This window comes from Coregonus clupeaformis, chromosome 16 (genome assembly GCF_020615455.1).
Source record: "Coregonus clupeaformis isolate EN_2021a chromosome 16, ASM2061545v1, whole genome shotgun sequence".
NCBI lineage: Eukaryota > Metazoa > Chordata > Actinopteri > Salmoniformes > Salmonidae > Coregonus > Coregonus clupeaformis.
Genome location: NC_059207.1, coordinates 43,057,765 through 43,081,711, shown reverse-complemented (window position 1 = coordinate 43,081,711; position 23,947 = coordinate 43,057,765). Strand labels below are relative to the sequence as shown.

At 45.4% G+C, this 23,947-nt stretch overlaps 1 protein-coding gene across 2 annotated transcripts in view; it reads left to right on the top strand.

Annotated features, from left to right (window-relative positions):
• The window catches only part of LOC121584681 (spermatid perinuclear RNA-binding protein-like), a 44,828-nt gene that overhangs the window by 6,139 nt on the left and 14,742 nt on the right, over window positions 1-23,947 (top strand). For both annotated transcript variants that reach the window (XM_041900721.2, XM_041900720.2), the window contains exons 3-6: window positions 10,806-11,044; window positions 11,237-11,402; window positions 12,392-12,536; window positions 22,837-22,925. In XM_041900721.2, coding sequence (XP_041756655.1) covers window positions 10,806-11,044; window positions 11,237-11,402; window positions 12,392-12,536; window positions 22,837-22,925 — 639 coding nt within the window. The remainder of the gene's footprint in view (window positions 1-10,805; window positions 11,045-11,236; window positions 11,403-12,391; window positions 12,537-22,836; window positions 22,926-23,947) is intronic.

The window sequence follows — 23,947 nt, the reverse complement described above, 5'->3', positions numbered from 1 at the left end:
TTAAACCATGTATTTAGATTGTAGGTAGGTATTGTAGTTAGGTATTATAGGTAGTTTACTCAGGTAGTTATTGTAGGTAATTATTGTAGGTAAGGACTGTATTCGGCGGACCCCGGCGAAGCACGAGGCTAGCTTACCCACTACTTGGACCAACAAAGCTAGCTAGCTAGCGGGTAGCTACCGGTAACTTTTAGCAACTTTTAGCAACTGTGGTTAGCTGTTTCCAATGTTATTTCACGCTTAAGAGTGCCTGTAATTGAGCCAGCTAGCTGCCACCTTCAGCTGTTTTTCTAACCTCATTATCATTAACGTTAGGTGGTTGGTAGCTGCTGTACTTAATTTCGGCTACTGATTGCAGTCTGCCAGTTTGGCTTTATACATAGCTTGGGCTTTGTCGAGTAAGGCTTAAACGATGTATTTAGATTGTAGTTAGGTACTATAGGTAGGCATCGTGGGCTGTATATTATTAAGTAGTATAGGTAGGCATCGTGGGCTGTTGTGGATAGCTGTTGTGTAGTTATTGTAGGTTACTTTTGTATTCGGCGGTGCCGGGTGTAGCACGAAGCTAGCTAGCTAACTCACCTCCTGGATTAGCTGGCGAGTTGCTATTAGCAACGGTTGCAACTAAAAACAATATCCTTTTAGCCAGCTACATTCGTTCGCAGCGACGCCGTTTTTCAAACAAAGTCAACACAGTAGCCATTGCTAGCCAGCCAACACTACCAGCTGGCTGTACTGTGGTAGCTAAATACAATATCTTTGTGCTAGCTACCCAACGTTTAATCATTGCTGCGTTATGAAAGGTAAGCTTGGCTTCTTATATGGTGTTGAGTTAAGCTTAAACCATGTATTTAGATTGTAGGTAGGTATTGTAGTTTGGTATTATAGGTAGCTTACTCAGGTAGTTATTGAAGGTTATTGTAGGTAATTATTGTAGGTAAGGACTGTATTCGGTGGACCCCGGCGAAGCACGAGGCTAGCTTACCCACTACTTGGACCAACAAAGCTAGCTAGCTAGCGGGTAGCTACTGGTAACTTTTTGCAACTGTGGTTAATTGTTTCCAATGTTATTTCATGCTTAAGAGTACCTGTGATTGAGCCAGCTAGCTGCTACCATTCAGCTGTTTTTCTAACCTCATCCGAGGCATTAACGTTAGGTGGTTGGTAGCTGCTGTACTTAATTACAGCTACTGATAACAGTCTGCTGTAGTTTACAACGATTCTAATTTCTAAAGTGGAAGTTGGGAGAGTTTTACTCGGGTGGTTCAGTGAAACAATTATAGTTTCTGAGGTGGAAGTTGGGAGAGTTATATATTTTTTTTTTTGGTGAGGGAGGCCTGCTCTCTCCTTTCCCTGATGTTTAGTTCATTTCATTCCGATCTCCTCTGCATTATTGTAACCATCTGCTGCAGCCTGTCAACTATGCCTCTGCCTATCCCTGTTCTCTCCTCTCCGCACAGGCTACACAAACGCCTCACACCGCGTGGCTGCTGCCTCTCTAACCTGGTGGTCCCTGCACGCACCACACACCTGGAGTTCCAGGTCTCAGGCAGCCTCTGGAACTGCCGTTCTGCCGCCAACAAGGCTGACTTCATCCCAGCCTATGCTACCCTCCAGTCCCTCGACTTCCTGGCGCTGACGGAAACATGGATTACCACTGAAAACACTGCTACTCCTACTGCTCTCTCCTCGTCTGACCATGTGTTCTCGCATACCCCGAGAGCATCTGGTCAGAGGGGTGGTGGCACAGGAATCCTCATCTCTCCCAAGTGGTCATTCTCAATTTTTCCCCTAACCCATCTGTCTATCTCCTCATTTGAATTCCACGCTGTCACAGTCACTAGCCCATTTAAGCTTAATATCCTTGTCATCTATCGCCCTCCAGGTTCCCTTGGAGAGTTCATCAATGAGCTTGACGCCTTGATAAGTTCCTTTCCTGAGGATGGCTCACCCTTCACAGTTTTGGGGGATTTCAACCTCCCCACGTCTACATTTGACTCATTTCTCTCTGCCTCCTTCTTTCCACTCCTCTCCTCTTTTGACCTCACCCTCTCACCATCCCCCCCCACTCACAAGGCAGGCAATACGCTTGACTTCATCTTTACTAGATGTTGCTCTTCTACTAATCTCACTGCAACTCCCCTCCATGTCTCCGACCACTACTTTGTATCCTTTTCTCTCTCGCTCTCCTCCAACACTACTCACTCTGCCCCTACACAGATGGTAACAGCGCCGCCGCAACCTTCGCTCTCTCTCTCCCACTACTCTCTCCTCTTCCATCCTATCATCTCTTCCCTCTGCTCAATCCTTCTCCCTCCAATCTCCTGATTCTGCCTCCTCAACCCTCCTCTCCTCCCTTTCTGCATCCTTTGACTCCCTGTGTCCCCTATCCTCCCGGCCGGCTCGGTCCTCCCCTCCAGCTCTGTGGCTTGATGACTCATTGCGAGCTCACAGAACAGAGCTCCGGGCAGCTGAGCGGAAATGGAAGAAAGCTAAACTCCCTGCCGACCTGGCATCTTTTCACTCCCTCCTCTCTACATTTTCTTCATCTGTTTCTGCTGCTAAGGCCACTTTCTACCACTCTAAATTCCAAGCATCTGCCTCTAACCCTAGGAAGCTCTTTGCCACATTCTCCTCACTGCTGAATCCCCCCTCCTCCCTCTCTGTGGATGACTTTGTCAACCACTTTGAAAAGAAGGTTGACGACATCCGATCCTCGTTTGTTAAGTCTAATGACACTGCTGGTCCTGCTCACACTGCCCTACCCTATGCTTTGACTTCTTTCTCCCCTCTCTCTCCAGATAAAATCTTGCGACTAGTGACTGCAGGCCGCCCAACAACCTGCCCGCTTGACCCCATCCCCTCCTCTCTTCTCCAGACCATCTCCGGTGACCTTCTCCCCTACCTCACCTCGCTGATCAACTCATCCTTGACCGCTGGCCATGTCCCTTCCGTCTTCAAGAGAGCGAGAGTTGCACCCCTTCTCAAAAAACCAACACTCTATCCCACTGATGTCAACAACTACAGACCAGTATCCCTTCTTTCTTTTCTTTCCAAAACTATTGAGCGTGCCGTCTTTAGCCAACTCTCTTGCTATCTCTCTCAGAATGACCTTCTTGATCCAAACCAGTCAGGTTTCAGGACTGGTCATTCAACTGAGACTGCTCTTCTCTGTGTCACGGAGGCTCTCCGCACTGCTAAAGCTAACTCTCTCTCCTCTGCTCTTGTCCTTCTAGACCTGTCTGCTGCCTTTGATACAGTGAACCATCAGATCCTCCCTCTCCACCCTCTCCGAGCTGGGCATCTCCGGCGCGGCTCACTCCTGGATTGTGTCCTACCTGACCGGTCGCTCCTACCAAGTGGCGTGGCGAGAAGCTGTCTCCGCACCACGTGCTCTCACCACTGGTGTCCCCCAGGGCTCAGTTCTAGGCCCTCTCCTTTTCTCCCCTATACACCAAGTCACTTGGCTCTGTCATATCCTCACATGGCCTCTCCTATCATTGCTACGCTGACGATACACAACTAATCTTCTCCTTTCCCCCTTCTGATAACCAGGTGGCGAATCGCATCTCTGCATGTCTGGCCGACATATCAGTATGGATGACGGATCACCACCTCAAGCTGAACCCTGGCAAGACGGAGCTGCTCTTCCTCCCGGGGAAGGACTGCCCGTTCCATGATCTCGCCATCACGGTTGACAACTCCGTTGTGTCCTCCTCCCAGAGTGCGAAGAGCCTTGGCGTGACCCTGGACAACACCCTGTCGTTCTCCGCTAACATCAAGGCGGTGACCCGATCCTGCAGGTTCATGCTCTACAACATTCGGAGAGTACGACCCTGCCTTACACAGGAAGCGGCACAGGTCCTAATCCAGGCACTTGTCATCTCCCGTCTGGATTACTGCAACTCGCTGTTGGCTGGGCTCCCTGCCTTTGCCATTAAACCCCTACAACTCATCCAGAATGCCGCAGCCCGTCTGGTGTTCAACCTTCCCAAGTTCTCTCACGTCACCCCCCTCCTCCGCACACTCCACTGGCTTCCAGTTGAAGCTCGCATCCGTTACAAGACCATGGTGCTTGCCTATGGAGCAGTGAGGGGAACGGCACCTCCGTACCTTCAGGCTCTGATCAGTCCCTACACCCAGGCGAGGGCATTGCGTTCATCCACCTCTGGCCTGCTGGCTCCCCTTCCTCTGCGGAAGCATAGTTCCCGCTCAGCCCAGTCAAAGCTGTTCGCTGCTCTGGCACCCCAATGGTGGAACAAGCTCCCTCACGACGCCAGGACAGCGGAGTCACTCACCACCTTCCGGAGACATTTGAAACCCCACCTCTTTAAGGAACACCTGGGATAGGATAAAGTAATCCTTCTACCCCCCCAAAAAAAAAGTATAATTGTAAAGTGGTTATCCCACTGGCTATAGGGTGAATGCACCAATTTGTAGTCGCTCTGGATAAGAGCGTCTGCTAAATGACGTAAATGTGCCCTTGAGCAAGGCACTTAACCCTAATAGCTCCTGTAAGTCGCTCTGGATAAGAGCGTCTGCTAAATGACTAAAATGTAAAATATAAGAGGTAAATATTGATTATTAAATGGAAAGAAATGCACTGACTGTAAATAACTCAAACTAAAAAAGGATGAAATGACTAAAATGTGACTAAGACAAACTAAGACTAAAACAAAATCTAAAATAGCTGCTAAAAGTAGCCCTTTACACTCGTACCCATATACGGGTTGAAAATGGCAGATTTGGGCACTGATAAGCACCTAAATAGTAACGCATTAGCTGTACATGAACATTATATAAATTACGTCAGAGCTCAGGCTCTGCGCTTCACAGCGCTGTATGGGTTTTGACTGACAGCCATTCTGAACTTGAGCACCGCACGCGATGAGAAGTTGCCCCCATCCCTCCCAATAATTGGGCAACTTCTGCAAAAAATATTTGTCTGAGTGAGGAAAATGCTGTAAATTTAGAGGACTCAATGTATTTTGAAAGATGAGACATTTTTTTGCGGTATTCTGTACAGCTTTCCTTCTTTTAACTCTGTCAATTAGGTTAGTATTGTGGAGTAACTACGATGTTGATCCATCCTCAGTTTTCTCCTATCACAGCCATTAAACACTGTTTTAAAGTCACCATTGGCCTCATGGTGAAAAGAATCCCTGAGCAGTTTCCTTCCTCTCCGGCAACTGAGTTAGGAAGGACGCCTGTATCTTTGTAGTGACTGGGTGTTTTGATACACCATCCAAAGTGTAATGAATAACTTCACTATGCTCAAAGAGCTATGCAATGTCTGCTTTTACATTTTTACCCATCTACCAATGGGTGCCCTTTGTGAGGCATTGGAAAACCTCCCTGTTTTTTGTGGTTGAATCTATGTTTGAAATTCACTGCTTGACTGAGGGACCTTACAGATAATTGTATGTCTGGGTACAGACATGATGTAGTCATTCAAAAATAATGTCAAACATTATTATTGCACACAGTGAGTCCATTCAACTTATTATGTGACTTGTTAAGCACATTTTTACTCCAGAACTTATTTAGGCTTGCCATAACAAAGGGTTGAATACTTATTGACTCAAGACATTTCAGCATTTTTTATTAATTTGTAAAGATTTGGAAAAACGTAATTCCATTTTGACATTATGGGGTATTGTGTGTAGGCCATTGATTAAAAAAAATACAATTTATTCCATGTTAAATTCGGGCTGTAACACAACAAAATGTCGAAAAAGTCAAGGGGTGTGAATACTTTCTGTAGGCACTGTACAAGCAAGCAAAACACCTGGGAGTCCAAATGTGCACTTCAGATTTCCAAATAAAACTCATGTCATATGCACTACCGGTCAAAGATTTTAGAACACCTACTCATTCAAGGGTTTTTCTTTATTTTTACTATTTTCTACATTGTAGAATAATAGTGAAGACATCAAAAATATTGAAATGACACATATGGAATCATGTAGTAACCAAAAAAGGGTTAAACAAATCAAAATATATTTGAGATTTGAGATTCTTCAAATAGCCACCCTTTGCCTTGATGACAGCTTTGCACACTCTTGGCATTCTCTCAACCAGCTTCATGAGGTAGTCACCTGGAATGCATTTCAATTAACAGGTGTGCCTTCTTAAAAGTTAATTTGTCGAATTTCTTTCCTTCTTTAATGTGTTTGAGCAAATCAGTTGTGTTGTGACAAGGTAGTGGGGGGGTATACAGAAGATAGTCCTATTTGGTAAAAGACCAAGTCCATATTACGGCAAGAACAGCTCAAATAAGCAAAGAGAAACGACAGTCCATCATTACTTTAAGACATGAAGGTCAGTCAATCCAGAACATTTCAAGAACTTTGAAAGTTTCTTCAAGTGCAGTCGCAAAACCCATCAAGCGCTATGATGAAACTGGCTCTCATGAGGACAGCCACAGGAATGGAAGACCCAGAGTTACCTCTGCTGCAGAGGATAAGTTCATTAGAGTTACCAGCCTCAGAAATTGCAGCCCAAATAAGTGCTTCACAGCGTTCATGTAACAGACACATTTCAACATCAACTGTTCAGAGGAGACTGTGTGAATCAGGCCTTCATGGGCGAATTGCTGCAAAACAAACCACTACTAAAGGACACAAATAAGAAGAAGAGACTTGCTTGGGCCAAGAAACACGATTAATGGACATTAGACCGGTGGAAATTTGTCCTTTGGTCTGCAGTCCAAATTGGAGATTTATGGTTCCAGCCGCCGTGTCTTTGTGAGACGTGGTGTGGGTGAATGGATGATCTCTGCATGTGTATTCCCCACCGTAAAGCATGCAGGAGGAGGTGTTATGGTCGTGGGGGTGCTTTGCTGGTGGTCACTGTCTGTGATTTATATAGAATTCAAGGCACACTTAAATAGCATGGCTACCACAGCATTCTGCAGCGATACGCCATCCCATCTGGTTTGGGCTTAGTGGGACTATCATTTGTTTTTCAACAGGACAATGACCCAACACACCTCCAAGCTGTGTAAGGGCTATTTTACCAAGAAGGAGAGTGATGGAGTGCTGCATCAGATGACCTGGTCTCCACAATCCCCCGACCTCAACCAAATTAAGATGGTTTGGGATGAGTTGGACCGCATAGTGAAGGAAAAGTGCTCAGCATATGTGGGAACTCCTTCAAGACTGTTGGAAAAGCATTCCAGGTGAAGCTGGTTGAGAGAATGCCAAGAGTGTGCAAAGCTGTCATCAAGGCAAAGGGTGGCTATTTGAAGAATCTCAAATATGAAATATAGTTTGATTTGTTTTAACACTTTTTTGGTTACTACATGATTCCATATGTGTTATTTCATAGTTTTGATGTCTTCACTATTATTCTACAATGTAAAAAACAAAACATGAATGAGTAGGTGTCTCCAAACCTTTGACTGGTACTTTATATATATACATACACTGCTCAAAAAAATAAAGGGAACACTAAAATAACACATCCTAGATCTGAATGAATGAAATAATCTTATTAAATACTTTTTTCTTTACATAGTTGAATGTGCTGACAACAAAATCACACAAATTATCAATGGAAATCAAATTTATCAACCCATGGAGGTCTGGATTTGGAGTCACCCTCAAAATTAAAGTGGAAAACCACACTACAGGCTGATCCAACTTTGATGTAATGTCCTTAAAACAAGTCAAAATGAGGCTCAGTAGTGTGTGTGGCCTCCACGTGCCTGTATGACCTCCCTACAATGCCTGGGCATGCTCCTGATGAGGTGGCGGATGGTCTCCTGAGGGATCTCCTCCCAGACCTGGACTAAAGCATCCGCCATCTCCTGGACAGTCTGTGGTGCAACGTGGCGTTGGTGGATGGAGCGAGACATGATGTCCCAGATGTGCTCAATTTGATTCAGGTCTGGGGAACGGGCGGGCTAGTCGATAGCATCAATGCCTTCCTCTTGCAGGAACTGCTGACACACTCCAGCCACATGAGGTCTTGCATTAGGAGGAACCCAGGGCCAACCGCACCAGCATATGGTCTCACAAGGGGTCTGAGGATCTCATCTCGGTACCTAATGGCAGTCAGGCTACCTCTGGCGAGCACATGGAGGGCTGTGCGGCCCCCCAAAGAAATGCCACCCCACACCATGACTGACCCACCGCCAAACCGGTCATGCTGGAGGATGTTGCAGGCAGCAGAACGTTCTCCACGGCGTCTCCAGACTCTGTCACGTGCTCAGTGTGAACCTGCTTTCATCTGTGAAGAGCACAGGGCGCCAGTGGCGAATTTGCCAATCTTGGTGTTCTCTGGCAAATGCCAAACGTCCTGCACGGTGTTGGGCTGTAAGCACAACCCCACCTGTGGACGTCGGGCCCTCATACCACCCTCATGGAGTCTGTTTCTGACCGTTTGAGCAGACACATGCACATTTGTGGCCTGCTGGAGGTCATTTTGCAGGGCTCTGGCAGTGCTCCTCCTGCTCCTCCTTGCACAAAGGCGGAGGTAGCAGTCCTGCTGCTGGGTTGTTGCCCTCCTACAGCCTCCTCCACGTCTCTGGCCTGTCTCCTGGTAGCGCCTCCATGCTCTGGACACTACGCTGACAGACACAGCAAACCTTCTTGCCACAGCTCGCATTGATGTGCCATCCTGGATGAGCTGCACTACCTGAGCCACTTTTGTGGGTTGTAGACTCCGTCTCATGCTACCACTAGAGTGAAAGCACCGCCAGCATTCAAAAGTGACCAAAACATCAGCCAGGAAGCATAGGAACTGAGAAGTGGTCTGTGGTCACCACCTGCAAAACCAGTCCTTTATTGGGGGTGTCTTGCTAATTGCCTATAACTTCCACCTGTTGTCTATATCATTTGCACAGCAACGTGAAATTTATTGTCAATCAGTGTTGCTTCCTAAGTGGACAGTTTGATTTCACAGAAGTGTGATTGACTTGGAGTTACATTGTGTTGTTTAAGTGTTCCCTTTATTTTTTTGAGCAGTGTATGTGTGTGTGTATATGTGTGTGTATATATATATATATTACACACACAGTGTATTCAGATCCCTTGACTTTGTCCACATTTTGTTACGTTACAGCCTTATTCTAAAATGGATAAAAAAAATAAAAAAAAATCAATCTACACACAATACCCCATAATGACAAAGCTAAAACAGTTGTTTTTATTGACCTAAGTATTCAGACCTTTTGCCATGAGACTCGAAATTGAGCTCCGGTGCATCCTGTTTGCATTGATCATCCTTGATGTTTCTACAACTTGATTGGAGTTCACCTGTGGTAAATTCAATTGATTGGACATGATTTGGAAAGGCACACACCTGTCTATACAGTGCCTTGCAAAAGTATTCATCCCCCTTGGTGGTTTTCCTATTTTGTTGCATTACAACCTGTGTAATTTAAATATATTTTTATTTGGAATTCATGTAATGGACATACACAAAATAGTCCAAATGGTGAAGTGAAATGAAAAAAATTCTAAAAGAAATTCAAAAACATAAATAATTGAAAAGTGGTGCATGCATATGTATTCACCCCCTTTGCTATGAAGCGCCTAAATAAGATCTGGTGCAACCAATTACCTTCAGAATTCACATAATTAGTTCAATAAAGTCCACCTGTGTGCAATCTAAGTGTCACATGACTGTCACATGATCTCAGTATATGTACACCTGTTCCTGAAAGGCCCCAGAGTCTGCAACACCACTAAGCAAGTGGCACCACCAAGCAAGCGGCACCATGAAGACAAAGGAGCTCTTCAAACAGGTCAGGGTCAAAGTTGTGGAGAAGTACAAATCAGGGTTGGGTTATAAAAAAATATCTGAAACTTAGAACATCCCACGGAGCACCATTAAATCCATTATTAAAAACAGGAAAGAATATGGCACCACAACAAACCTGCCAAGAGAGGGCCGCCCACCAAAACTAACGGACCAGGCAAGGAGGGCATTAATCAGAGAGGCAACAAAGACACCAAAGATAACCCTGAAGGAGCTGCAAAGCTCCACAGCGGAGATTGGAGTATCTGTCCATAGGACCACTTTAAGCCGTACACTCCACAGAGCTGGGCTTTACGGAACAGTGGCCAGAAACAAACCGTTGCTTAAAGAAAAAGATAAGCAAACACGTTTGGTGTTCGCCAAAAGGCATTTGGGAGACTCCCCAAACATATGGAAGAAGGTACTCTGGTCAGATGAGACTAAAATTGAGCATTTTGGCCATCAAGGAAAACACTATGTCTGGCGCACACCCAACACCTCATCACCCCGAGAACACCATCCCCACAGTGAAGCATGGTGATGGCAGCATAATGCTGTGCGGATGTTTTTCATCGGCAGGGACTGGGAAACTGGTCAGAATTTAAGGAATCATGGATGGTGCTAAATACAGGGAAATACTTGAGGGAAACCGGTTTCAGTCTTCCAGAGATTTGAGACTGGGACGGAGGTTCACCTGCATCTTCAAAGTGGTAGGCATGTTGTGTATATCAAATGATACAAACCCCCCCCAAAATCCATTTTTATTCCAGGTTGTAAGGCAACAAAATAGGAAAAATGCCAAGGGGGGTGAACTTTCGCAAGCCACTGTATAAGGTCCCACAGTTGACCGTGCATGTCAGAGCAAAAACCAAGCCATGAGGTCGAAGGAATTGTCCGTAGAGCTCCGAGACAGGATTGTGTCGGCACAAGGTGTTACTGTCAAATATATGCGGTGTAAGATGGCTTGTCTGGCCCAGCAAACGCCTAATTGTAACTGGCCAAGTCATTTGGAGTACAAAGGATCCCATGTTCTGAATGACTTTGTTCTTCCTTCCTCTCAGAGGTCCATCCGATTGTTCGCCAACGACGACCGCCACGTCATGGCAAAGCACGCCAACATCTACCCTTCGCCAGAGGAGCTGGAGGCTGTCCAGAAGCTGGTGTCCACCGTGGAACGTGCCCTCAAGCAGGTGTCAGACTGGATGGACAACCTCAACGCCTCCCTAAGCAAGGCCCCGACCCCCACCACCAGCGACGCCAAGGATGCTGGAGACTTTACCGGCACCCGCAGCACCACAAAGTGAGTAGTCCTCTCCCATGTCACAAAAGCTTGAGACACTCTACATGGTAGGTGAAAATGTGTAGGCTACATAAATGTAATTTCAACATATGACGAGCGTCTGAAAGCAAATGTTTTTTATTTCCACTGTTAATGGCATCCTTTTAAACTAGTGTTATGTGGCTGATTACTGCTCTGCTCTAACCTCACCAGGCCCCAGAGTGCGTCGATCCTGTGTGGGGTTGTGCGTGTGGGTCTTGTGGCAAAGGGCCTCCTGGTTAAAGGAGACATGGACTTGGAGCTGGTCCTGATGTGCAGAGACAAACCCACCAAATTACTGCTGTACACTGTCAGCGCCAACCTGCCTGTGCAACTACAGGTCTGTTTTCACTCAAGCATTTTACATGTAACTGTAACATTTTAAAATTGATGGGATGGCGCATTATCCAATGTGAGTTCCGAATACCACTCCTTTAGGTAGTGCAGTGCAGACCTGAGCCTACCACCACTGCTTTCTGTAATGTAGTGCAGACCTGAGCCTACCACCACTGCTTTCTGTAATGTAGTGCAGACCTGAGCCTACCTCCACCACAGCTTTCTGTAATTTAGTGCAGACCTGACTACCTCCACCACTGCTTTCTGTAATGTAGTGCAGACCTGACTACCTCCACCACTGCTTTCTGTAATGTAGTGCAGACCTGACTACCTCCACCACAGCTTTCTGTAATGTAGTGCAGACCTGACTACCTCCACCACTGCTTTCTGTAATGTAGTGCAGACCTGACTACCTCCACCACTGCTTTCTGTAATGTAGTGCAGACCTGACTACCTCCACCACTGCTTTCTGTAATGTAATGTAGTGCAGACCTGACTACATCCACCACTGCTTTCTGTAATGTAATGTAGTGCAGACCTGACTACACCCACCACTGCAGTTTCTAGTGCTTTGCAGAGCTGACTACTGTACTGTACACGGTCTCCCCGTGCTCCCCCCTCCCCATCAGCCAGTTAAATACACCCCCAACCTGTGCAGGTTATCATCAAGGGACAATTCCATTTGCACCTTTCGGCTTCTCAGCACAGGGGGTGGAGAGAGGTTGTCACAGAAGTGGAGAGATGGTTCATTCTTCAAAGGAACTAGCTACAAGACTAGATAATACACCTGAATCTTTCTCCTTTTGAACATAATCACTACAAAACTGGAAAGACAAAATAAGATGCCATGCAAAGAAAATCGAATTGGAAGTTTTAGTATGATGCCTATAAAGTTGAAACATTAGTAATATAATAGTGTGTGTGATGTAAATGTGTTGAACCTGCCACAGCTGGCTTATGATCTGCCTCAACCCTGGTTGGTTGCCCTTTCAGACGCTGACAGAGGACAAGTATGAGGTGCGGTCGAGCGTGTCGGAGTCAGCCATCCGGGTGGTCAACACCAACGACCCCAAATTCACCCTGAAGATCACCCTGTCCTCTCTGGCCATGGGAGAAGAACACACTGCCACAGACCAAGGTATTTACCCCTTCGGTCTGTCCTCACCATGAGAGACGAACACACTGCCACAGACCAAGGTATTTACCCCTTTGTCTGTCCTCTTTGAGCCATGAGAGACGAACACACTGCCACAGACCAAGGTATTTACCCCTTCGGTCTGTCCTCACCATGAGAGACCAACACACTGCCACAGACCAAGGTATTTACCCCTTCGGTCTGTCCTCACCATGAGAGACCAACACACTGCATCAGACCAAGGTATTTACCCCTCTGTCTGTCCTCGCCATGAGAGACAAACACACTGCCACAGACCACGGTATTTACCCCTCTGTCTGTGCTCTCTGGCCATGAGAGACAAACACACTGCCACAGACCACGGTATTTACCCCTCTGTCTGTGCTCTCTGGCCATGAGAGACAAACACACTGCCACAGACCAAGGTATTTACCCCTCTGTCTGTCCTCGCCATGAGATGTTTTTTCTGTCTTATTTAACCTTTGAAGGAATTAATGATTTGAATGTATGATTTTATCCAATAATTATAACAAACATAACTGTTTCTGCTGGAGACAACATAATATGCTTTTAAAATCTATTAAGGATGTACACAGTAAAACATTAACCCTTATTTCCATTGTGGTCCTCTCCTTAAATTAGCAAGGCAGAGTTGAGAGAGGAGGATGAGGAGAGGTGGGGGAGCAAAGGAAAGAGGAGGAAGAGGCGAAGTAGGGAGACTGCAGGAATGAGGGTAGTACAAAGCAAAGGGGAAAGATGAGTGGAACGGGGTGTGGAGAAAGGAGACAAGGGAGGGTGATGGGGGGGGTTGGAGTGGTCAGGAGAAAGGGGAGGGACGTGAATCTGTTAAGTGTCTCTGTGGTAAGAGCTGAAAGCGTAGCTCTGTTGGGATACAGCAAGTGTAAAAAGAGCTGTCTCTGCTCGGGTTTCTCCTACAGCATTCTGTCTCATCATTCTTGTCTAACAGAGAGTCTGGGTGCTTATTCTATCCTTCCCCAACATCCAGTTAGTGGGAAACTGGAGACTGAGAGGAGTGCTTATGCTGTGATTTTAAAAAATGAATGAAAGGTGAGTCAGACGTGAAGAGCAGCCATTATGTAACACCTACTGTAGTGTGTCGACCCCACTGGGGGAGACTGAAAGGAAGGTTTTCAGCATTCTGTACAAAAGGTCGTTGCAGCATAAATAGTGCATTGAGTGTTAAGTCTAAAATACTGGAGCAGATAAATTCTAGGAGAGAAAGATTTGTCCTAAGCCTCCCAATACTCCACACAGCACAAGCAAATAAGTAACCAATACAATATGCCAGCACAAGTTATCCGGCAACCTCTAGTTTTGGGGAACAACCCAAGTAGAACATTGACTGACTATACTGTAGTTTGTTCTATCCATAGAATTTGAATTAGGATTATATTTCTAAGGTTCCGTCTGGCCTCACAACTAGTTGTGGTACTTACCATAGCATCCTCAACCCTGAGGAAGGCACATTGCCCCGAAACAGTTCTCTCCATTTAATGTTTGGGAGTATATCTGCAAATGTCTATATTTTACCACAGCACTCCAGCCCAGCTTCTGTGGATTAACAAACCTGGGAGCCCCGTGCTGGGAGCCAGCCTAGCTACGAGGCCCAGCGCAGGACGCCTGGGTACAAGGGGCTCCCCCTATAAAACCACTCTCTGTCTAGCCCTAGACATCGCTCCTCTCCCCCCTTCTGTTCACTGTACTTCTCTTCTCTGGGTTACTGTATACCATGAAATTCACAAACTGGTATCCAACTGCCTTCTTGACTCCCGATATTCACCATATTTTGTAATTTGTTGAAGACTGGTGGTCTATGCACATTGATATTCGAGGCCTCTCTCTAACTTTGCAGTTGATCTGCTCAGAATGACATCCCATAACTTCATGTTGTAAAGTCAGTGGTATAAATTTTCTTTGGTTTTTGGTCACGAATCAAAATCTAAGCTGATGATGTCCGGGAGCACTCATTGGGGTTGTCTTATTGGAATGTGGTACTTATGATTGATGGCTTCTTCATGACCTGCCGCTGGTGGAGAGAAAGTTCTACATAGGAAGGGCTCATGAGGTTCCATTCGCCTGGTTTCTTGGACAATCTCATATTGCCGCAGCAAATATCACAAAAAATCCCTGAGAAATCCTGAAAGGATTGAGATATAGTGTATATTCAGTGCCTCTATTGTCCTATTTACAGTGGGGAAAAAAAGTATTTAGTCAGCCACCAATTGTGCAAGTTCTCCCACTTAAAAAGATGAGAGAGGCCTGTAATTTTCATCATAGGTACACGTCAACTATGACAGACAAATTGAGGAAAAAAAATCCAGAAAATCCCATTGTAGGATTTTTTATGAATTTATTTGCAAATAATGGTGGAAAATAAGTATTTGGTCACCTACAAACAAGCAAGATTTCTGGCTCTCACAGACCTGTAACTTCTCCTTTAAGAGGCTCCTCTGTCCTCCACTCGTTACCTGTATTAATGGCACCTGTTTGAACTTGTTATCAGTATAAAAGACACCTGTCCACAACCTCAAACAGTCACACTCCAAACTCCACAATGGCCAAGACCAAAGAGCTGTCAAAGGACACCAGAAACAAAATTGTAGACTTGCACCAGGCTGGGAAGACTGAATCTGCAATAGGTAAGCAGCTTGGTTTGAAGAAATCAACTGTGGGAGCAATTATTAGGAAATGGAAGAAATACAATACCACTGATAATCTCCCTCAATCTGGGGCTCCACGCAAGATCTCACCCCGTGGGGTCAAAATGATCACAAGAACGGTGAGCAAAAATCCCAGAACCACACGGGGGGACCTAGTGAATGACCTGCAGAGAGCTGGGACCAAAGTAACAAAGCCTACCATCAGTAACACACTACGCCGCCAGGGACTCAAATCCTTCAGTGCGAGACGTGTCCCCCTGCTTAAGCCAGTACATGTCCAGGCCCGTCTGAAGTGCATTTGGATGATCCAGAAGAGGATTGGGAGAATGTCATATGGTCAGATGAAACCAAAATATAACTTTTTGGTAAAAACTCAACTCGTCATGTTTGGAGGACAAAGAATGCTGAGTTGCATCCAAAGAACACCATACCTACTGTGAAGCATGGGGGTGGAAACATCATGCTTTTGGGCTGTTTTTCTGCAAAGGGACCAGGACGACTAATCCGTGTAAAGGAAAGAATGAATGGGGCCATGTATCGTGAGATTTTGAGTGAAAACCTCCTTCCATCAGCAAGGGCATTGAAGATGAAACGTGGCTGGGTCTTTCAGCATGACAATGATCCCAAACACACCGCCCGGGCAACGAAGGAGTGGCTTTGTAAGAAGCATTTCAAGGTCCTGGAGTGGCCTAGCCAGTCTCCAGATCTCAACCCCATAGAAAATCTTTGGAGGGAGTTGAAAGTCTGTGTTGCCCAGCGACAGCCCCAAAACATCACTGCTCTAGAGGAGATCTGCATGGAGGAATGGGCCAAAATACAAGCAACAGTGTGTGAAAACCTTGTGAAGACTTACAGAAAACGTTTGACCTGTGTCATTGCCAACAAAGGGTATATAACAAAGTATTGAGAAACTTTTGTTATTGACCAAATACTTATTTTCCACCATCATTTGCCAATAAATTCATTAAAAATCCTACAATGTGATTTTCTGGATTTTTTTTTCTCATTTTGTCTGTCATAGTTGACGTGTACCTATGATGAAAATTACAGGCCTCTCTCATCTTTTTAAGTGGGAGAACTTGCACAATTGGTGGCTGACTAAATACTTTTTTTCCCCACTGTATGTCCTTGCAGTCCCTGGGCCAAGATCCTTAGCAGATCCTGTACTTTATCCCCTGGCTCAGACCATGAAGGCCCTCAGTATACTATTAGGATGTGGGACACGGAATGAACCTATGTTGTGATACTGGTTGACCCTGGCCTGTGTCTCTCATTGGCTCGTCTGTTAGTCCTCCACCTCTTCCAACCTGTTCAGCTTTCACAATGGACTCTACAGCAACGATCTGCAAAACCACACACAGAGTGCTCTTACAAACCCTTCCGTAAATACAGTATACTGCTGCACATGGCTACTTTTTTTTAATCTTTAGGATGTCAACATAGCAACAAGTGAAAAACGTTACAAACCTATAAATAATCTCTCCTGGCGCGATATTTTCGTTCTGGGTTGCCTAGATTAGGTTATAATAGGTCCTCACATTAGGAAATTAACACCTTTTAGAACTTTTATTTCATAATTGATCGCCAGGACAGACCCTCCATTTGTTTATTCAGAAGCCGGACATTTTTTTTTAAATTTTTTAAAAAATGTTTTAATTTTTATTTTTTTAATTTTATATATATTTTTTCAAACAAAGTCAACACAGCAGCCATTGCTAGCTAGCCAACACTACCAGCTGGCTGTACTGTAGTAGCTAAATACAATATATTTGTGCTAGCTACCCAACGTTTAATCATTGCTGCGTTATGAAAGGTAAGCTTGGCTTCTTATATGGTGTTGAGTAAAGCTTAAACCATGTATTTAGATTGTAGGTAGGTATTGTAGTTAGGTATTATAGGTAGTTTACTCAGGTAGTTATTGTAGGTAAGTATTGTATTCGGCGGACCCCGGCGAAGCACGAGGCTAGCTTACCCACTACTTGGACCAACAAAGCTAGCTAGCTAGCTAGCGGGTAGCTACTGGTAACTTTTAGCAACTGTGGTTAGTTGTTTCCAATGTTATTTCACGCTTAAGAGTACCTGTGATTGAGCCAGCTAGCTGCCACCATTCAGCTGTTTTTCTAACCTCATTATCCGAGGCATTAACGTTAGGTGGTTGGTAGCTGCTGTACTTAATTACAGCTACTGATAACAGTCTGCTGTAGTTTACAACAATTCTAATTTCTAAAGTGGAAGTTGGGAGAGTTTTATTCGGGTGGTTCAGTAAAACAATTATAGTTTCTGAGGTGGAAGTTGGGAGAGTTATATTTTTTTTGGTGAGGGAGGCCTGCTCTCTCCTTTCCCAGATGTTTAGTTCATTTCATTCCGATCTCCTCTGCATTATTGTAGCCATCTGCTGCAGCCTGTCAACTATGCCTCTGCCTATCCCTGTTCTCTCCTCTCCGCACAGGCTACACAAACGCCTCACACCGCGTGGCTGCTGCCTCTCTAACCTGGTGGTCCCTGCACGCACCACACACCTGGAGTTCCAGGTCTCAGGCAGCCTCTGGAACTGCCGTTCTGCCGCCAACAAGGCTGACTTCATCCCAGCCTATGCTACCCTCCAGTCCCTCGACTTCCTGGCGCTGACGGAAACATGGATTACCACTGAAAACACTGCTACTCCTACTGCTCTCTCCTCGTCTGACCATGTGTTCTCGCATACCCCGAGAGCATCTGGTCAGAGGGGTGGTGGCACAGGAATCCTCATCTCTCCCAAGTGGTCATTCTCAATTTTTCCCCTAACCCATCTGTCTATCTCCTCATTTGAATTCCACGCTGTCACAGTCACTAGCCCATTTAAGCTTAATATCCTTGTCATCTATCGCCCTCCAGGTTCCCTTGGAGAGTTCATCAATGAGCTTGACGCCTTGATAAGTTCCTTTTCTGAGGATGGCTCACCCTTCACAGTTTTGGGGGATTTCAACCTCCCTACGTCTACATTTGACTCATTTCTCTCTGCCTCCTTCTTTCCACTCCTCTCCTCTTTTGACCTCACCCTCTCACCGTCCCCCTACTCACAAGGCAGGCAATACGCTTGACTTCATCTTTACTAGATGTTGCTCTTCTACTAATCTCACTGCAACTCCCCTCCATGTCTCCGACCACTACTTTGTATCCTTTTCTCTCTCGCTCTCCTCCAACACTACTCACTCTGCCCCTACACAGATGGTAACGCGCCGCCGCAACCTTCGCTCTCTCTCTCCCACTACTCTCTCCTCTTCCATCCTATCATCTCTTCCCTCTGCTCAATCCTTCTCCCTCCAATCTCCTGATTCTGCCTCCTCAACCCTCCTCTCCTCCCTTTCTGCATCCTTTGACTCCCTGTGTCCCCTATCCTCCCGGCCGGCTCGGTCCTCCCCTCCAGCTCCGTGGCTTGATGACTCATTGCGAGCTCACAGAACAGAGCTCCGGGCAGCGGAGCGGAAATGGAAGAACACTAAACTCCCTGCCGACCTAGCATCTTTTCACTCCCTCCTCTCTACATTTTCTTCATCTGTTTCTGCTGCTAAGGCCACTTTCTACCACTCTAAATTCCAAGCATCTGCCTCTAACCCTAGGAAGCTCTTTGCCACATTCTCCTCACTGCTGTCTGGCATCTCTGCATGTCTGGCCGACATATCAGTATGGATGACGGATCACCACCTCAAGCTGAACCCTGGCAAGACGGAGCTGCTCTTCCTCCCGGGGAAGGACTGCCCGTTCCATGATCTCGCCATCACGGTTGACAACTCCGTTGTGTCCGCCTCCCAGAGTGCGAAGAGCCTTGGCGTGACCCTGGACAACACCCTGTCGTTCTCCGCTAACATCAAGGCGGTGACCCGATCCTGCAGGTTCATGCTCTACAACATTCGGAGAGTACGACCCTGCCTTACACAGGAAGCGGCACAGGTCCTAATCCAGGCACTTGTCATCTCCCGTCTGGATTACTGCAACTCGCTGTTGGCTGGGCTCCCTGCCTGTGCCATTAAACCCCTACAACTCATCCAGAATGCCGCAGCCCGTCTGGTGTTCAACCTTCCCAAGTTCTCTCACGTCACCCCCCTCCTCCGCACACTCCACTGGCTTCCAGTTGAAGCTCGCATCCGTTACAAGACCATGGTGCTTGCCTATGGAGCAGTGAGGGGAACGGCACCTCCGTACCTTCAGGCTCTGATCAGTCCCTACACCCAAACGAGGGCATTGCGTTCATCCACCTCTGGCCTGCTGGCTCCCCTTCCTCTGCGGAAGCATAGTTCCCGCTCAGCCCAGTCAAAACTGTTCGCTGCTCTGGCACCCCAATGGTGGAACAAGCTCCCTCATGACGCCAGGACAGCGGAGTCACTCACCACCTTCCGGAGACATTTGAAACCCCACCTCTTTAAGGAATACCTGGGATAGGATAAAGTAATCCTTCTACCCCCCCCAACAAAAAAAACAACAAATTATTGTAAAGTGGTTAACCCACTGGCTATAGGGTGAATGCACCAATTTGTAAGTCGCTCTGGATAAGAGCGTCTGCTAAATGACTTAAATGTAAATGTAAAATGTAAATACTAGCCATACATTTGAAATGGCCAGTGTGGCCACTAAATTAAAAAGCTAATGATCTTAGAACAAGAATTCGCCATTGAAGAAATCAGAAAAGCAATTTGATTTCCAACTCGCTCTATTTTCCCCAGTTCAATAAACCAAGCAAGGAATTAACATTTAAAACCTAAAAATAAGTGGATCTTACCGTCCAATTTCATTAGTCGACATTTATATAAATATTTGCGAGAATCTGTCCCAACGGTTGGAGTCAATTATCCATCAAAAAATACAATTACTCATTCTAAAAAAGAGGTACGAGCTAATGTAATTAATGCCAAAAAGGCATTTGATTGTGTGGAGTGGGGCGATCTTTTTGTACCTTTTGAAATAGCCAGTATTGGTTGTGGTTCTAGCTGCAGGCCTACAGTGGGGGAAAAAAGTATTTAGTCAGCCACCAATTGTGCAAGTTCTCCCACTTAAAAAGATGAGAGAGGCCTGTAATTTTCATCATAGGTACACGTCAACTATGACAGACAAAATGAGGAAAAAAAATCCAGAAAATCACATTGTAGGATTTTTAATGAATTTATTTGCAAATTATGGTGGAAAATAAGTATTTGGTCAATAACAAAAGTTTCTCAATACTTTGTTATATACCCTTTGTTGGCAATGACACATGTCAAATGTTTTCTGTAAGTCTTCACAAGGTTTTCACACACTGTTGCTGGTATTTTGGCCCATTCCTCCATGCAGATCTCCTCTAGAGCAGTGATGTTTCGGGGCTGTCGCTGGGCAACACAGACTTTCAACTCCCTCCAAAGATGTTCTATGGGGTTGAGATCTGGAGACTGGCTAGGCCACTCCAGGACCTTGAAATGCTTCTTACAAAGCCACTCCTTCGTTGCCCGGGCGGTGTGTTTGGGATCATTGTCATGCTGAAAGACCCAGCCACGTTTCATCTTCAATGCCCTTGCTGATGGAAGGAGGTTTTCACTCAAAATCTCACGATACATGGCCCCATTCATTCTTTCCTTTACACGGATCAGTCGACCTGGTCCCTTTGCAGAAAAACAGCCCCAAAGCATGATGTTTCCACCCCCATGCTTCACAGTAGGTATGGTGTTCTTTGTCCTCCAAACACGACGAGTTTAGTTTTTACCAAAAAGTTATATTTAGGTTTCATCTGACCATATGACATTCTCACAATCCTCTTCTGGATCATCCAAATGCACTCTAGCAAACTTCAGACGGGCCTGGACATGTACTGGCTTAAGCAGGGGGACACGTCTGGCACTGCAGGATTTGAGTCCCTGGCGGCGTAGTGTGTTACTGATGGTAGGCTTTGTTACTTTGGTCCCAGCTCTCTGCGGGTCATTCACTAGGTCCCCCCGTGTGGTTCTGGGACTTTTGCTCACCGTTCTTGTGATCATTTTGACCCCACGGGGTGAGATCTTGCGTGGAGCCCCAGATCGAGGGAGATTATCAGTGGTCTTGTATGTCTTCCATTTCCTAATAATTGCTCCCACAGTTGATTTCTTCAAACCAAGCTGCTTACCTATTGCAGATTCAGTCTTCCCAGCCTGGTGCAGGTCTACAATTTTGTTTTTGGTGTCCTTTGACAGCTCTTTGGTCTTGGCCATAGTGGAGTTTGGAGTGTGACTGTTTGAGGTTGTGGACAGGTGACTTTTATACTGATAACAAGTTCAAACAGGTGCCATTAATACAGGTAACGAGTGGAGGACAGAGGAGCCTCTTAAAGAATAAGTTACAGGTCTGTGAGAGCCAGAAATCTTGCTTGTTTGTAGGTGACCAAATACTTATTTTCCACCATAATTTGCTAATAAATTTATAAAAAATCCTACAATGTGATTTTCTGGATTTTTTTTCTCTATTTGTCTGTCATAGTTGACGTGTACCTATGATGAAAATTACAGGCCTCTCATCTTTTTAAGTGGGAGAACTTGCACAATTGGTGGCTGACTAAATACTTTTTTCCCCCACTGTATATACAGTAGATGTTGTAATTGAATGTGAATTCCATTGCCAATTTGCCACATAAATTATTTGGGGGAGATGGAGAGGTTATCTCTCTTACTAAGCTCGGAGTTCTTTAGTGTGGTCTGCAGTCCGTTTGTTCGGCCCAGAGCAATCACCTCCTAGCTAGCTGCTCCCGAGAAACTGAGCCTTCACTTCCTTTCTAGGGTGGCGTCCTCACTCTGATGTTTATGTTCTATCGTTCTGCCGTTGCGTTTTATTTTCTCCCACGGCTCAGTTCCAGCCATGGCACGGCAGGGTTGATCCCACAGGAAGCCTGTGTGGAAACTCTTTAGTAAACATAAACATCTGATCGACCTGCAAGACAGAAAATACTAGCATGGCGTCCTACTACAATACATGACAAACTAATTAAATTATGACTCAATTCCATTTTACAATTTCAATTCCAAGGCTTTCCAACTACTTCTCTAAACATCCTTGAGATCCTCGAGACAATAGTTACAGAACTAATCTCCAGACATTATCCCCTTACATTCTTCCCATCTAAAATATCTGTCATGTGTCCTGAGATGTGGCCATGCTCTCATTTTCGTTGTCCTGCACTGAACTGACAACACACTAATCTGGTGGTGAAGCCATCTCAGTGCCACTGAACTGCATCCAGACTGAGTGTCCATCCGGCAGGGCCACAGCAGAAGCATGCATGTGCTCACATTTACTCCTGTAACAGTTCTGTCAGCTTCTGTGCAGGAGGGGAAAAATCACAGAAACTTTCAAACTCTAGAATTTCCCCTCAACTCATTCTATCAGATCAGTGGGATGCTAATTATAGCCGGCCACCCTACTTGCCTGTAGGGTATCTGTCCTAAATGGCACCCTATTCCCTAAACTTGCCTGTGTGTCTGTGGATACATCCTAAATGGCAGCCTATTCCCTAAAGTGCTCTACTTTTTACCAGCGCCTGCATAGGTAATAGGGTACCATTTCAGATGCAGCCTGTGTCTGTGTGGCAGTCTTTCTGAAGGTACACTAGGCCAACACAATACATGTCCTCATCCTGTCCCTCTCTCCAGAGAAAGGCGTGGAGGAGTTTGATGAGGTGCTGGACGGGCGACGGTGCCAGGCCGCCCTGGCAACACTCAGACACACCAAATGGTTCCAGGTCTGTTCTGATTTTATGGTTTGATATTCAATTCATATCTCATTCATATAGAACAGTTTGCTCCTTAGGGGGATATTTGGGGAACATTAAATGGCTTAGGGGAGAGTGGGCTAAGTTTTGAAATGTTTTACATTCAGCATCACTCCGTCAAGGGAAATCTAGCATTCTTTCTCAAAAATATATATACATATATTTCAGGATGTTTTGTATCCCTGGAAAAATCAGAATTAATGTAAACATTACAGATTAAAACATGCTTGTTCAAAAAAGTGGTATCTTGACACCACTTACTCGGGTATGGGGTAAGTTAAACCGCCTACACATTTCTGTCCTGAATGAAATATTAACACTACCTTTTTACAACCATGTCTATCTTTATTTCCCAAACACAATTCAACACAATCACAAATGCATTTTTGTCGATTTTAATAATTTTAAGCATCTTTTAACACAGCCTTAACGCCTAACAAACACGTTGTACTTTCTTAACACTTTTAACATAGGCCCTGTTGTTACCTCATATCACAGCGATAATGCCTTGCATTACGTCTGGGAAGATAACATGTGCCATTGGTTCAACTTACCCCATGGCTATTGGCTCAACTTAATGCAATGCAAACGTTTATACTATATTAGCCCACATAGCTACAAGAATGCACTTTCATATTGTAGCTTATAGATGATGTATAGAACAATCTTAAAATGATCTACACTAAAAATAATATAAATGCAACATGAGTTACAGTTCATATGGAAATCAGTCAATTGAAATAAATTAATCAGGCCCTAATCTATGGATTTCACTTGACTGGGAATACAGATATGCATCTGTTGGTCACAGATACCTTAAAAATAAGGTAGGGGCGTGGATCAGAAAACCAGTCAGTATCTGGTGTGACCATTTGCCTCAAGCAGCGCGACACATCTCTTTCGCATAGAGTTGATCAGGCTGTTGATTGTGGCCTGTGGAATGTTATCTCACTCCTCTTCAATGGCTGTGCGAAGTTGCTGGATATTGTTGG